The 15,141-nt window shown below is 52.3% G+C and overlaps 1 protein-coding gene across 2 annotated transcripts; it reads left to right on the top strand.

Annotated features, from left to right (window-relative positions):
• Positions 1 to 5,816: 5,816 nt before the first annotated feature.
• TAT (tyrosine aminotransferase) lies at positions 5,817 to 14,496 on the top strand. Of its 2 annotated transcripts, XM_056360581.1 has the most exons (13): positions 5,833 to 5,926; positions 6,269 to 6,385; positions 7,563 to 7,805; positions 7,978 to 8,082; positions 8,795 to 8,862; positions 9,211 to 9,369; positions 9,549 to 9,687; positions 10,223 to 10,275; positions 10,654 to 10,806; positions 11,717 to 11,845; positions 12,285 to 12,368; positions 13,019 to 13,117; positions 13,820 to 14,496. In XM_056360581.1, the coding sequence occupies exons 3-13, from the start codon at positions 7,571 to 7,573 to the stop codon at positions 13,961 to 13,963; spliced, it is 1,368 nt and encodes a 455-aa protein (XP_056216556.1). In that variant the 5' UTR covers positions 5,833 to 5,926; positions 6,269 to 6,385; positions 7,563 to 7,570; the 3' UTR covers positions 13,964 to 14,496. The 2 variants fall into 2 exon arrangements, with proteins under 2 accessions (XP_056216555.1, XP_056216556.1); XM_056360580.1 differs by lacking the exon at positions 6,269 to 6,385 and having other exon boundaries at positions 5,817 to 5,926.
• Positions 14,497 to 15,141: the final 645 nt, after the last annotated feature.

Raw genomic sequence — 15,141 nt, 5'->3', positions numbered from 1 at the left:
TTTTGGTGCACATATGTCGCATCACTCGTGTTCATGTGCCAGAACCCAGGCTTCCTTGTTGCCATGCATAGAATGAGCTTAAAAGCTTTAGCAACCCTTTGCATACTTTTAGGATCATGGGCAGTGCCATTTTGCTTAGTAGAGTTTTTAACGGCCACAAGAGAGAGGAACTTGAACAACTATGTTGAATAATCATGAGTTTTTCTTAGGCAGAGTGTTTCTTAGGCAGAGTGTTGCTGGTCATCCAGCAACCTGAACTGAAGCTTGCCTTGGAATTTGTGATGTGCTGGAATTACTCGTTCAAAGAGCTGGGAAGCACTGTTCTGTCCATTTGGTGATGCGTTCTGTGTCTCGCTAGAGTGCTGCTAACAAGTGAGGTACAAACTGCATGGTATTGTAGAACCAAGTCAATCTTATTCCACCTCTGTTGCTATCTGTTTCGTGTGACTTTACTCCTGCTCCAAGTACCACAGCTGAGCGTGGTCAGCATTGTCTTCTGGGTTCCTATTCTCACTGCAACAAGTACCAGACAGTGGAAGAGAACAACGAGAAGCTGAGGACACTGACATTAATCTTCACCTCTTCTTTGTTTTCTCTTTTTAATTTCTTTTGGTTTTGGCTTTTCTGTTTCTGGCTGCTCCTGATATCATTGCTGCACTAAGGGGAGGGCTGGGCCAGGCCTGGCTTGCCATGGGCCAAGAGCTCTGACCTGGTTCAGTGCCCTCCCTGGGAACTTGGAGGATGAAGTGTAAGGAGCAAGTCATGAACTGCCTCATATTTCTGCAGTGTAGAGGCAGCTGGGAGCTGTAGCACAATCACTGCTGAACAGCACAGCCGGATTTATTGACTGTCCCACATAAATAAATAATCACAGGAACAATAAGCGCAGCATGATGATGATGCAGCAGTGCTGCAGAAAAAATACCGAGGTAGTTGTGAATGGCAAACTGAACTCAAGTTCACAATGTCATCCTGTTGCGAAAAAAACTAACATTGCTAGGGTGTATAAACAGGAATGTCACATGTATGACACGTGAAGAAATTCTTCTGTCTCCCCACTGCAGTGCTGGCTAGGCCTCCAGTCTTGCACACTGTGTTTCCAGAGGTGACTGGATCAGCTGGAGGGGATCCAAAGGAAAGCAAAAGAAAACTCTAGAAATACAACCTATGAGAAAAAGATTGATCCCAGTCCTCTTGTTTCACAGAACAGGAGTCTGTTAACAACTTGGAAGCTTGTTAATAGGGAGGTGTCTTAACACTTGCAAACGTGTAAAAAGCTGCTTTCAAGAGGAGGGGAGTCTTGTTCTGCCTTGTCTGTTGTTGGCATGGTCAGGAAGCAGTAAGCTTAGCTTGAAGCAAAAGGGAGGTGATTTTGGCACTCCCCCCAGAAGGCAATACTTCTCACACACACCCCGAGTGCACCACTTTGTAAGAAGAGCAGTGGTTGTTGCTGCAGTAGGTTGGTTGGGCAGATGGTGGGTCTTCCATTACTGGGGCTCAAATTCAGACAAGAGAGGGGCTGGCCTGTCTGTGCTCTGAGAGAAGGCGGTGCCTGGTGCTGCCCACCCCAGTCACTGCAAGCTTGTAGTGTCGCCTCGCCCTGCAAAGCCACCAAGCCCCTTTCCATCCCATGACATTGGCTGGTCACTGTCCCTGTGGCTTCAAGGCCATCAGGGGGGCAGCTGCCACAACAAAGCAGGCAACAGCTCAAGTCTTTGAAGTCATAACTCAAACACAGGGTATGAACTTACATAATGTTTTCCTGGATGTAAGCAAAACACAAGGCTGGATGGACAAGGTGTTTCTCTTCTCTGTGTCTGTACCCAGGAGCCACTAACACTCACACTTTGTGGAGCAATCCTCTTAGCATCTGTAACAGGGCTTGAAGGTCTTTCATTGTGGCTGTTGGGCCTGTAGCTCACCAGTACATCCAACTCCCCATACACCTGGAATGCACTCTATGTCTCTCAGCATGCTTGCAAAGGACTTTGTGCCAGGCTGAGCATGCAAGGACCCTCCTTCCCCTCCCCAGTGCTGATTGCATCTCCTCTGTGGCTGGGGAGAGCAATCTGGATTGCCCAGTACAGCTGGTATCAGGTTGCAGCACTATTTGCAGAACTGGTATTGTGGGAGGCCCACAAGATGCCGTGGTCATTGAAAGCATTTGGTTTTACATTCCCTAGTTTTCTTGGCAGAGGGTGACTGTAGTTGCAGGAGATAGGGTTCATTAAGGCAGGTGTATTAACGCAGCTGTTTTCAGCCTGGCCCAGGGCCTGCAGAAGAGAGCTCTACCAGGAGCCTAGACAGAGAGTATCAGTGTCCCTACTGCAACACCCTGCGTTCGTGGGCAGTGTGAGCCACCTTGTTTGGAAAGAAGTGCAGAGATCAGTCGGGCCGCAGATGCCAGTGCTGCCCTTTCCATGGCCCAGCCCGCGCAGGCGGTGAGAGCACCCTGCAAACTGCTTGCTGTATACGGTCTCTTTTTCCAGAGTAAGGCATCTCCAGCTAGACTGTGCATTTTGCCTTTTAATGTCTTTCAGGTTTTAATTTCTGAGATCAAATCAAAACTGATCCTAAGAACAGGCAGATAGATAAAGTAGGTACTTTACATTTTTGAGTCACTGAGTTACTAGCTTTGAGTCTGCGTGGATTGTGCAATCTTTCTGGCTCTTAAACACAATGTTTGCACAGCTTTGTAGAACCTAGCTGGGTTTTTATGGAGCTGATGTTCTGCTCTGATTATGCAGACTTAACAGGTACTACGCTCCATTTCAGGTGAATGCTGGGCAATTAAGATTGCTGGAGGCACAGCCATCATAACGGTTTGATCAGAGACTCATGCATATGTATGTAGGTTTGACACAGCAGCCCTGTCCACAAAGCAAGGCAGATTTAACAGTAAATAAGTGCATTTTTCAGAGTGCCTATGTGACCTGCCCTGTTACAGATGAGGTTTGTCCCTTGCATTTCAGGACACTTGCTGCAGTGTTATAAAGATAAATACGCTGTGGCAATCGATAAACAGTCACAAAATTCATGAGAGCCGAGGAGGCTTCATGGCTGTTTGCTCATATAAATGAGAGATTAATAATAAATTTATTATTAAAAAAAAAAAGGAAAATTCACATATTAGGTTATTAAAAGCTGGTTCAGCTGGAAATGCAGCTAAACAGATTAGGCTACAAGCCTATTTGTGAATACCAGCCTTGAACTGGTTGGGGCTGTACCAGTGTCAGAAAGGAGCAGACAGAAGTTGCTGAAAATAAAAGCAAAATGTGAGGAGATAACTAGTAAAGTGACTTGTTACTGGCCCTGGTGGGTTCTTGTGCAGTGTACCAGTCGGGTGACTGTCCCTGGAGCAGTGCACCCTGAACAGGATGCAGAGCACATGGGCAGAACTCTGCTGGTGCATGTCCTACCTGCAGCCTGACAGAGACGCGGGTTTGTCAGTGCAGTGATGCTTGAGCCTGTGCTCCACTCCAGCAGCTGTTTGTCAGTCCTGCTTTGTAACTGTGGCTGAGCCTGGAAAAGGGAGCTGCTTGCTCCTGCTGGCTTGGCCTCTCTTCACAGAAACAGGACTCTGGGCAGTCCTGGTACCAGAGCAGGGCAGTACCAAAAAAACATTGAAGCCATCACTACTTTCTCCTTCCACTGGGAAGAGACAGAAATAGATTGCTCAAGCTACTTGAGAAACAAGGAGATGAGGTATGCAACAAGGTACCTGTGGGGGAGAGCTACTGAGACAGAGGAGCAAGCTGCAGCAGGGAGGACAGTCAGGGCTCGTGGGGTGCAGAGGTCCTGGCAGTCAAGACAGCCAGCTGCCTCGCTGGCAGAAATGCAGCTGGCGGAGTATGGCCAGCTCTTTCACTGCACCACAAAAGGGGTGGCTTGGCCATATTTGTAGAATACGAAGTGCTGAACTCACGCTTCAGCCCTGGGAGCGTCTGTGCACCACAAGGCGGGGGGGGGGGGGGGGGGGGGGGGGGGGGGGGAGGGGGGCTGCAGACCCTGTGTAAGAGCATCCAGAGAAGGACTGCAGTTTTGCGGAGAGAGGAGAAAGGCACAGTAACAGCAGAAGAAACCCAATGATCCCATTGTACACCACTGTCCTCCCCCCACTTCTGGCCAGGTTCTCAGCCTTATGTAACTGTGTCTACCTATGTCTCCAGAGCAACATTTTTTCCCTCCTGGCAGCAGGCTCCCACGGTGCCCTCCCCTGAACCCCACTGCACCATGCAGTATTACGGGTAGAGGCTTTGCGTCAGCTTCAGGGTTGTTGCTAGGCGGAACATTCAGCGTTGTCCTTGAGGCCTCCCAATGCCACGTTTAACCTTGGCAGGGCTGCAACATGGCAACAGATGGGGCCAGCTGGGGGAAGCAAAAACATAACCCATAGGTGCATGGAGAGGGCCTGCATGGACTTCTGAAGGTCGCTCATGTCAGGCTTCAGTAAGAGGAAGAGAGAAAATAGTCTGGACTTGTGCAGCTCTCAGCGGAAGAGAGCCCAAGCAGCTTCAATACAAAACGTTTCTCTGTGAAGTGTTACTGAAAAGTGCCATTCCTTATCCAGAGCTCGCGGGGTGTGGCTGCTGTGGGAGGCCTGCCAGACAGTCTGGGGCTGGGGTCCCTGGCCAGACCTGCTGGCTGCACCCCACCACCTCCCCCAGCCTGCTGCCAGTCCCATGTCCCTAGCCCCCACTGTGGCCCCAGCAGTGCCATTGCATCACTGTGGTCAATGGCAGGTCATGTCTTCTGAGCAGCATCACCCCAGCCCCAGTGCGGAGTGAAGGGGCCGTTGCTTGCACCTGGGGGGGTGCAGCCTCATTGCTGGCAGTGTAGTGAGCATGAGTTGAGCGCAGGTGGTCCTTCCTCCTCCCATGCAGGAGCAGGTGTAAACGGGCAAAAATCACTGTGACCGCTGGCCTCTCGATAAAGGCATCAGCAGGTCTGTGCAAGATTAGCAGGCTCCCTCTTGTCCCTGAGCAACTCTTTGGTCTCTGGCCATTTGCTGTCAAGGCAGTAAGGGAAAACTTGGAGCAGCCCTTAGAACCTAGGGAGAGTGTGGGTGCCTCTCTTATTTCTCCCAGGCCTGCAAGAGTCAAGGGACAGGAAAGCACAGATTTCACATTGCTTAACGAAAAGAGGTCTTCTGGGAATGGTGTCACCTGTGCTTTGCAGTACCATCAGAGAGGGAAGAATGGCATCATTTCTGTTAGCTGCTAAAACCATGAGTTTGCTTGGGCCCTGCAGCAATCCAAAAAAAAAAAGGGGGGGGGGGGAGGGGAGAACAAAACGAACAAACCCTTGGCAACTTGAGCTTTCTTTAACCCTTCAGGTCCTGGTGCCTCCAAGACACCAGCCAGGGAAGTGCCTGCCTCCCTTCAGGCCGTGGAGGTAGATGTCTCCTAATTGTAGCAATGCCACAAACTGTCCTTTCACAGCTGGTGCGTTGGGAGCCCAGAGCTTTTTGAGTTCAGGAGAGACTGATGCTTTCCACAGGCTTTGGGGTCCGTCAGTTCACTCTTGATGCATTACAAGGTGCTAGGGCTGGAATACCCGGACCCTGTGCAGATTGGCCCCCGCAGCCTTTCAGGGCTAAGTGAGCAGGTGCCAAAGGACAGCAGCCCAGGAAGCCCGGCTGTGTCCCCCTGTAGCCTGCCCCCAGAAAGAGTTAATGTGCGGGCATGTTCCAGGTGTTTGGAGGGAACACAGTTGCAATGGAGAGGAGAGGGCGTTTTTTTTGGGTGGGGAGGGCAGCCCTCTCTGTGAGCCAATGGCTAAACGATTCAGTCCCAACGCCCAGTTTTGAGGCTTATTTCATGGGCAAGAATTTGCAGGAATTTCTTCTCAAGGGGATTTGTCCTGGATGAAAAGTAGGGACTGGACCCCCAAGCTTGTTGGTGGCTCCCTCTCTGTGCTGTAGAAGGTAAAGTGCTATGCTTTGGTTCCTTGCTTCTTATCAGGGGGAGAAGTGGGGAGATCTTCCCTGGCTGCCTACATTGAAGGCATATGTTGTGCTCGTGTCTGCAGCTCCCCTTTGCTTGAGAACCAAGTTGTAGGGTGGTGCAAAGGCTCTGCTGGGATGGGCTCTGTGCTGTGCATTTGGGACTCAGCCCTGCTGTTGAACTGAGATATATGGCTCATTTCCCTGTTCAGTTTTTATGCAGCACTGCTGCACATTTCTTCAGCTGCCTTTCTTTTGGTAGAAAGGAGACCCAGAAGGTATCATCAGCAGAGAAACTTAAGTCTTGCTTTGTGACCCTATTAGATCTGCCTCAGTTACTATAAAAAGGCTAATGAGGCACTGCTGGTGGAGTAACTGCAGCAGCATGGGACATCTCAAGGTGCAGACTTCATTAAAGCAGTGAGAAGTTGCCTGAACCAGGTAATGCTACAACCCTCCACCTCACTTTTTGCAGCAAGGAAGGAATAGCTGCATTGTGAGTATCTGCAAGTGTGGGGCTAAGTAACTGCCATCGGGAAAGGGCCACTGAATTGCCTTTCAATGGAGCAGAGAACCAGGGCAGTACAAAGAGCATAAGCAGGATTACATCCTTGTGTAATCCTTGTGGCAGGATTTCAGGGTAGTGTGCCAGTATCAGCAGGAGTGGGCTTGGTGGCTCACAAGGTCTCTGCTTGCCCTGTGTCCTGTCCCTAACCTTCTGCAGGTGAAAGTCCTCAGTCAGCAGCAGTTTGTAAGGGAGATTTTTGCTGGCTGGGTCTGGCTTGTGCTCTGGGTGTACATTCTGGGGTGCATGCACTTTGAAGCACAGAAGGCTGCTGTTCCTCTGCTGTGCCTTGCTTGTTACTGAGCCTTGGGCAGGACTACAGGCCCTCTTCTTGGGGCAATGCCACCTCCTTGTTTCCCTCTTGGTGGTACCAGGCTTGTTCCCCTTTCTGAGCAATGCCTTTTGATTTAGGGCCTCTGGGCTGTTGCTCCCTGTTGCTCTGCTGACAGAGGCAAGTGTCTGTAACCTATACCTTGCCACTGCCCAGTGCATCTTAGTAACATTAGACCGGAACTACCTTTTTGGCATCTGAGATTTGATTTAAATAGTGCTGCATTTCCATCTGCAGTCTGAAGGGACATTCTGGATGTGAACGCACGCGGTGGGCTGATCCTTGTGGTTGCAGCTTGATGTGTGCAAGTTGATAGCTGGGGGAAAGAGGGAGGTAACCTGGCCCTTCTGTTGATGGAACATTGAATCTGCAGTCAAGCAGTGACTACAACATGCTGCTAAATCCTGGCTGCTGGCTTTAGGGGGACCTGCTCCTCCTCAGCACAGCAAGTCCATACTAGGCAATGGTGCAGCTAGCACAGACAGGTGCCTTTATCTTTCCCACTGCACTGTGCTCTCACTCACATGTGGAGTTTCACTCCATCCTGGCTGCGAATACAGCCCTACTTGCTGCTGCTGACTGAGTTGTCCATAGGCAGTAGGTAAGGTCCAAAGGTTTCAGAAGTTTTGCTTTTGGAGAGTCATGGGCTGTGTCCTCAAATGGTCAGATCCCTTGTTTGGCATGTGTTAACTAAGCCCGAGAAATCCACTTCCCACTGACAGCTCTCAAGATGGACTCGTACCTGATCCAAGTGAGTGGCCATGGAGATCATGCCCCCATGCTGGATGTTCATCTCAAGACCAATGGGAACAGCGTATCATCAGGGAAGGTGAAGGGCAGGAAGCCAAGATGGGCTGTCAGAGCTTCTGAAATGTCAAAGAAGACTTTCAATCCTGTCCGAGCCATTGTAGACAGCATGAAGGTGGAGCCCAACCCAAGGAAAGCTATGATTTCCTTGTCCTTAGGTGAGCATAGTGCTGAAGCCTCCAGGCAGTGGGGTCAACTGTGTGGCTGGCAGTTTGATGGGCTCTGAAGCACAAAGCTTGTGCAAACACCTGGGGATAGGCCAGCCAGCCACACAGCTCTGTGCCCGTCACAGATCAGTGAGAACTTTACTGTTTTTCAATCTTTGAAAAGGAGACCCAACGGTCTTTGGAAACCTTCCCACAAATGATGAGGTCACACAGGCTGTGAAGGAAGTTTTGGACTTGGGACATTACAACGGTTATGCTCCATCTGTTGGTAAGTTGACAAAGCTTTTCCTGTGAGAGTAAGATGAAAGCAGGTACTAGCCCCTGCCCTGCAGCAGGTATATGGAGCCCACAGACTTCTTCCCAGTAGCACCCTGCAGCTGCCCTTGCCTACAGTCCCATGAACACACAAGCATGGTTATCCCCAGAAACACCTGAAAGCCCTTACCTGTGTGATCTGTTTGAGGCCCAGAGCCTCCCACAGAAGCCGTTTGCTCCCACCACCATTTGAGCAGGCAGGGCTTTGGGCACCCAGAAGGGCTCAGGACCGTGTCTCCCAGCTGTGGGCTGCAGCCCAGTTCCATTCTGATCCGCCTTGAGCAGGACTCCCCTCGGGCTCCCCGCACTCGCAGACAGGTGAGCCTGGCTCGCCGTTGGTGCAGAGAGCATGAAGCATGCACGGAGCACGGACTCGGCGGTGTCAGAGCGGCTCCTGGGCTGCCCGGCACCCTGCTCCTGCCAGGCCTGTGTCCGGGACATGCTGGTGCCGGCGCCCGCCTCCCTACCCAGGGCCTGTCCCTGCTCCTGGCCCTGCCCCGGGGCTGCACCGTGCTGGGCCCGAGGCAGAACAGTCTCTGCCATCTAGGGACCGTGTCGCTAACACACGGGCACCCCCCAGCTGGGCGGCAGCTGTAAGCCTTGTGCTGGCAAGGAAAAGGAAAGGGTCTGCAACAACCTCCGCTGTCTGGCTCCTCTCTCCCCAGGCTACCAGTCCTGCCGGCAGGCAGTGGCCGCGTACTACAGCTGCCCCGAGGCACCGCTGGAGGCCCAGGTGCGTGTGCCCCATGGAGACGCTGCTGCCCAGGCTGTGGGCATGGGGCCCTGCCCTGGCTCTCGCCCTCCCCCGTGCAGCTGCAGGGCTGAAGGCTAGCCCCTAGCTGTGCCCTGCAGCGGCCTGCCGCTGCTGCCATCCCCTGCCCCCGGCCCTTCTCCAGCTGCCCTGGGAGGAGGCTGAGCTCTCTGCCTGTGGGGGGATTCCTGCTTTCTGTCAGGCTCTGGGCTTGGCTTTTTGGCTGAGAAGCTGTCACCTGGCAGAGCCTGAGCACTTTGTTACTCCTACATGTCTGGGGCACTTTGGAGTGGCCATGCTTTTCAACTTACTCTTATGTGCTCTTTGCAGGATGTCATCCTGACGAGCGGCTGCAGCCAGGCCATAGAGCTTGCCTTGGCGGTGCTGGCCAACCCAGGCCAGAACATCCTGGTGCCACGGCCTGGCTTCTCCCTCTACAAGACCCTGGCATTGTCTATGGGGATTGAGGTCAAACTCTACAACCTCTTGGTAAGTGGTGGCAGGCCTGGAGGAGGCAGCCCTGACATTCTGCTTTCCAGAGATACCCTGGCTCTGTCTAGGAAGTGGTTGAAGCTGAGATGAGCAGCCCTGGGCACACTGTCACACCTCACCCCGTGTGGCAAGTTCAGTTCCTCAGCCGTTACTTCCCCTTCTCTTTACTTCACTAGCCAGAGAAGGCCTGGGAAATTGATTTGAAACACTTGGAGTCTCTGGTAGATGAGAAGACAGCTTGCCTCATCGTGAACAACCCGTCGAACCCCTGTGGCTCTGTGTTCAGCAAGAGCCACCTCCAGAAGATCCTGGCAGGTGAGCCTGCCTGCGTGTGTCTGGGGCAGGGTTGCAGCCTAGTGCCTGTGCACACTGCCCATGCCTGGATTGCTGCAGCACCATGGCCTAGGGCTTTGCTTCTCTCCTCATGACTGACTCCAGCTCAGGAAGCAGGGCTTGCTCAGTGTGCAGGTTTTGCCTTAGTTGGGCAAGAACATGCAGTGCGTGTGTCTTACTCTTCCTCGAAAGCTCTGTGTGGCTTGGACTGCTCATTTCTCCACTCTAGCTCTGCACAGGGAGAGTGTTCACAGGGAGCCATATGCTTCCGAGACCTGGCCTGTCAGTGGGAGGGCTGTGCTGCCTGTTCCCACAGGTGAGAGCAGAACTGGGCTCAGCCAGGGCAGGGATCTCCAGTGCTTGGGCTCTCCAAATGCATAATCTGTAGGAGGAAGATGGGGACCCTTTGCCTCAGGACAGATCATCCCTCAAAGCCCTGTCAGGCCCTGCAATAAAAGTCAAGTCTGCTCCTGTGGAGAGTGCAGGGTGGCCAGGCTGAACGCCCTCTCTCCCACAGTGGCATCAAGACAGTGCGTGCCCATCCTTGCTGACGAGATCTATGGAGACATGGTGAGTGTCACTTGCAGTCCTTTGCACCCCCATGCTGCCTGTCCTTTGTGACGCGCTTGCCCTTTGGCCATGGCAGCCAGGTCCCCAGAGGTGAGTGATAACTGCACTCTCCTGTACTGTGCCTGGGTCCATGTCCGGAGCTCCCAATCCTCTGGTGTGCCATCCCTCGGGGTACCTCTCATGTCCAGCTCCTTTCTTCTCCCCATACGGCTCACTTTCATGTGAGTGCACTTACCTTGTTCATATCTTGAAGCTGGGAGCTTTCACCACCAATTTCCCATCACTTCCCTGCCTCCCTTTTTGTTGTAACCTCATGCACGCCCCCACAGCTCTTACACCAAGAGGCAGGGACAGCCCTAACACAGGTTCCTGTCACAGGTGTTTGCTGACTGCAAGTATGAACCCATTGCAACTCTCAGCACCAATGTGCCAATCTTGTCCTGTGGTGGCTTGGCAAAGCGGTGGCTAGTCCCTGGCTGGCGGATGGGTTGGATCCTAATTCATGACAGGAGAGATATCTTTGGTAATGAGGTGAGAATTACTGAATGTTGCTGCCACAGCAACAGACCTGCAGTGTCTTCAGTGTGTGGATCACCAGAGCTTTAACTGATACAGGCATGTACTACTCTTTTGCTCTCACATGGGTGTCACCCAATTCCTTACAGGTTTTTCTGCACCTCTAGGCTTTTTATGTCCTTTCCTTACTCCATCTGCTCCCGTACATGACCTTCTACCCATGTCTACGCTGTAACACGCTCCTTGTCTCTGCTGCTTCTTCATATATGCCTTGCTCTTTTTGTGTGCTTCTAATTCCTTCTCAAATAGCTCCAGTGTGCACTGAAGGTATTGTGTGGCTTATCCAGCACCTGAAGTCCGTGTGTGGTCTCTATATGCTCTTACACATTTTCCTCTTAAAAGTAAGAATGAAGCACCTTGCAGTGCTGCCGGTGCTTTATCTGGCTATCTGTCCAGCTGTGTTAAAAGAACAACCATCTGCTGCAGTGACCTTTCCACCTAGAGAGCTTTCTGCAGAGGAAGAGGGAGAAGAGAGGACCAACTGAGTGAGTAGAAGAGCTATGGTTGCTTGTCCCTGCCTGGCTTTAAAAGTGTGGATTGTGGCCCCAAACCTAAGGGAAATGCAAAGTGATATTTGGAACAGCTCTGGCTTTATTTGTATTAGCTGTATTCCAGCCTGGTTTGAGTCAGATTGGGAAGCTCCAAAGGTCATCTCTGTTGGCATTACAGTCTGCAACAGAAGAACAGAGAATGACACTGTAAATAGTCTGCAAATACCTGGCATGTAGTCAAGCAAATATTCTTTAGTACGCTCTATGCTCACTGAAGAGAGGGGTGTGAATAGCTGTAGAGAGTAGGCCTTGGAGCATCCCTTTCCATCAGGGAAGCACAGTCTGAGCTGCAAATATCACCACGTTTTTTTCAGATCAGGGATGGCCTTCTAAGACTGAGTCAAAGGATCCTAGGACCCTGTACAATTGTCCAAGGAGCACTGGAACGTATCTTGCACCAAACACCTCCTGAGTTCTACCACAACACCCTCAGCATCCTCAAGGTAAACAGACTGTAATAGGTCAGCACAGTTTGTTCACGGATTGTTTGGAGAGAGCCGTATCTCTCTAGCTCATCATCCCTCTCCAACCTGCCTCGAGGTGTGGTTCTGTCTGTGACTAGAAGAGCCCAACAAATCCAGTTCCAGCAGGAAACTTCATAACTGCAGCAGAAATACTGGCTGTGATAAGTTTCAGACAGCTCAGCCCTGCAGCTGGAGCTGGTGACCCAGAGGACAGGATGTTTGGCTCTGACTTGCCAAGCTTAGTTCAGTTGCACCTGCTGTACTCAAGGCCATGATCACCCCTACTATTTGCATTTCCTGTCCCTTTATTTGCAGTGGCCAAACCTGTTTATAGTCCCAGTCCAGAGCTTGGGTTCCATTTGCTGAGCTACTTCTTGGAATTCCTCCTGTTTTGAAATTTCTCTTTTCTGCTTTTCAGTCCAATGCTGACCTTTGTTACGCTGCCTTATCAGCTATCCCTGGCCTCCGGCCTGTCCGTCCCGCTGGAGCCATGTACCTTATGGTAAGCGTTTCCAGATCATGAACATTCACACAAAGTCTTGTTGCCAGTGCTTGTCAATGGTTTCAGATTGGTGCTTGGCACCAGGTGTCTGTTACCATGCATTTTCACACTGCCCTGTGTGGGTGATGCATCCCTTTGTCACTTTGAAAGGACAGAGTATGTTGTTCACTTCTCACATAGTAGAGGCTGGTACATTTCACCCACTTGCTCCTGCACAGAGTCACAGAATAATTTGGGTTGGAAGGGACCTTAAAGATCATCTCGTTCCAACGCCCCTGGCACAGGCAGGGATACCTGCCACTAGACCAGTTTGCTCCAAGCCCTATCCAGCCTGGCCTTGAATGCTTCCTGGTATGGGGCATCCATAATCTCTCTCGGCGACCTGTGCCAGTGTTACCAGTTTGTTTACTAAAGGTGTCCTTAACTGAAATTCTAGCTTTATGTAGTTAATGAATACTTCTTAAAGAAGCCCCAGTTTTCATTTATATGTTTCTGTTTGTGTCTTACATTCCAATCAGCTCAAATCATGAGCAAAAATGGAGGGCAGACAGCTGCATTTGACAGGGGAGTTGTTGGGCCACGTGGGTAAGCAGAGACACTGCAGGTAGTTTTGGTGCCCTTGGTTGCCACGTTACATCCCTCTGCTGCAGGTTGAGATTGAGATGGAGCATTTCCCTGAGTTTGAAAATGATGTGGAGTTCACAGAGCGACTCATCTCGGAGCAGTCTGTATTCTGCTTGCCAGCCACGGTGAGGCTAACACTTGAGACCCCCAGGGAACTGTGGGGCCAAAGCAAGGGGCAAGAAGCAACAGCGGTTCACAGCCCTGAGCTCTGGGGACAGGTTGGGAGTTGTGTGTGCAGCGCCCATTGTCTGTAATGGTGTGTTTGTGCTGGCTGTGAGATCCAAGTGCTGTGTGTAGGGCTGGGAAATGGCAGTCTCTGGCTCACCAACAGCCCTCAGACAGGCTGCCAGGATCTTCCCAGCTCCAGGCTTGCTCTGTATTTCTCAAGTTGGCAGAGCTGTATCTCCGAAGCCTATGTACCCCCACACCTCCTTGCTGAAGCTGCTCCCCCAGAGGCCCAGGACTGCTCTCGCCTAAGTTCCTTTCCTCATCCTGTTTCCAGCCCCCACCTCTGTAGGCGCAGGGGGGGACTACAGGCTGAGGATATCTGTGCCCTCCCCTTCCCTAGCTCCTTCCAGCCCATTCCCTGGGTCCTGCATAGGCCACACAGAGTCCTTTGGCCTGTCACCCTCCCAACACCACGACTACACAGATGGAGATGGGAGATTTGCTTGGAACAGCAAAAGTCTAAGGGAGCAAGAGCCCAGCCCTGCTATCCTACACTGACCGTTTTCACTTGCTTGACACAGCACATGGCCCCAGGGCAGGTCTCTGAAACTCCAGCGCTATCCCAGGTAATCTGCCAGCTTTGTCCTTTCTCATTTCAGTGCTTTGAGTACCCAAACTTCTTCCGTGTGGTGATCACTGTGCCTGAGGAGATGATGTTGGAGGCCTGCAGTCGCATTCAGGAGTTCTGTGAGATGCACTACCAGGGTGCTGAGGGGGCCCAGGATCTGGAGTGTGACAAGTAGCTACAGCTGGCCTCCTGCCTCTGCCAGGCTAGACCTTGTGTGAGGCAGCAGCTGGGCAGGCAGGGCTGCTTCCAGCCAGCCCCACATCCCTCCTGCCTGCAAGCAGCTGCTGTCCTGCTGATTCTTTTTGTGCTCCACAAACCCCTCAGCACTATGGGAAGAAGCAGCCAATTCTCTGTCCTCCTCCACTGCACCTTGCACACTCTCTGGCATCCAGTGCCCGTGGTGTCCACATACTCTGCATTTGCACCCTGTGTTGGTCTGTGCCGCCTGCAAACCAGTGGCAGGCAGGAGCACATGGCTGCTCCTGTGCCATTGCCCAGGCCCACACGGCTGGTAGCTCCTGTGCTGGCTGCACACCCCCTCGGGGACCAGAGATCACCGCTGTCTCAGAGAACGAAAGAAAAGTACCCACCTCTCACTTACCTTGTTACCTGAGGAGGCCAGAGCTCTTTATACCAAGCCCTTTGAGTAACAAAGGGGAGTAAGTTATTGTGACTTTTTTTTTTATTAATAAACATTCTGACATGCCAGTCTCCGCACTGTGCTTCTGTTATGCCACATCTGGCTTGGTGGCTGTGCAGATCACCCTTGCCGAGCCTGTGGTGCTGCAGTGCTCTAGGCCTGCCTCTGCCACGCTGCTGGCTGTCTGGGGGGCACGGGGAGAGCACCTCAGGCCCTCAAAGGCACCCACCAGGCACTGAGGGCAGGAGGGGCCCTGCAAGCCTGGCACAGGTTGTACCCTGAAGCTCCTGCCCTGCTGATGCCAGAGGCTCACTGTGGCAGCCTGGACCCTCCCCACAGAACAGCCCTGGCTGCACCCGCCTGCTGGCCCTCCCAGCCCCTTTCCCTGCAGCCCCCTGGCAGAGCAGCAGGTGCTGGCCCTACTGTTGCGGGCTGGTGCTGCCCCCGGCGTAGGAGCCAGCCAAGCCGGTGGCTGGTGCCCAAGACAAGGCTTGGGCAGCCAGCTGGTGAAGAAGCAGGTGGCACCCATGAAATGCTTGTACTGTGCAGGGTGTTTGATGTGCCAGCAGGGTCAGGGTTACTGATTGCTGAATAGCTCAGCTCCATAAAGTAATAAGGAACTGGTGGCCTGGTGTCTGTTTATTCTGTGGAAACAGGAGTGCCTGTGCAGTCAGGACATGGTAACATCCATTGGACCATCTGTTCTGGGGAGC

This window comes from Falco biarmicus, chromosome 15, assembly GCF_023638135.1.
Source record: "Falco biarmicus isolate bFalBia1 chromosome 15, bFalBia1.pri, whole genome shotgun sequence".
Lineage (NCBI taxonomy): Eukaryota > Metazoa > Chordata > Aves > Falconiformes > Falconidae > Falco > Falco biarmicus.
This window is presented reverse-complemented; position numbering and strand designations above follow the sequence as displayed.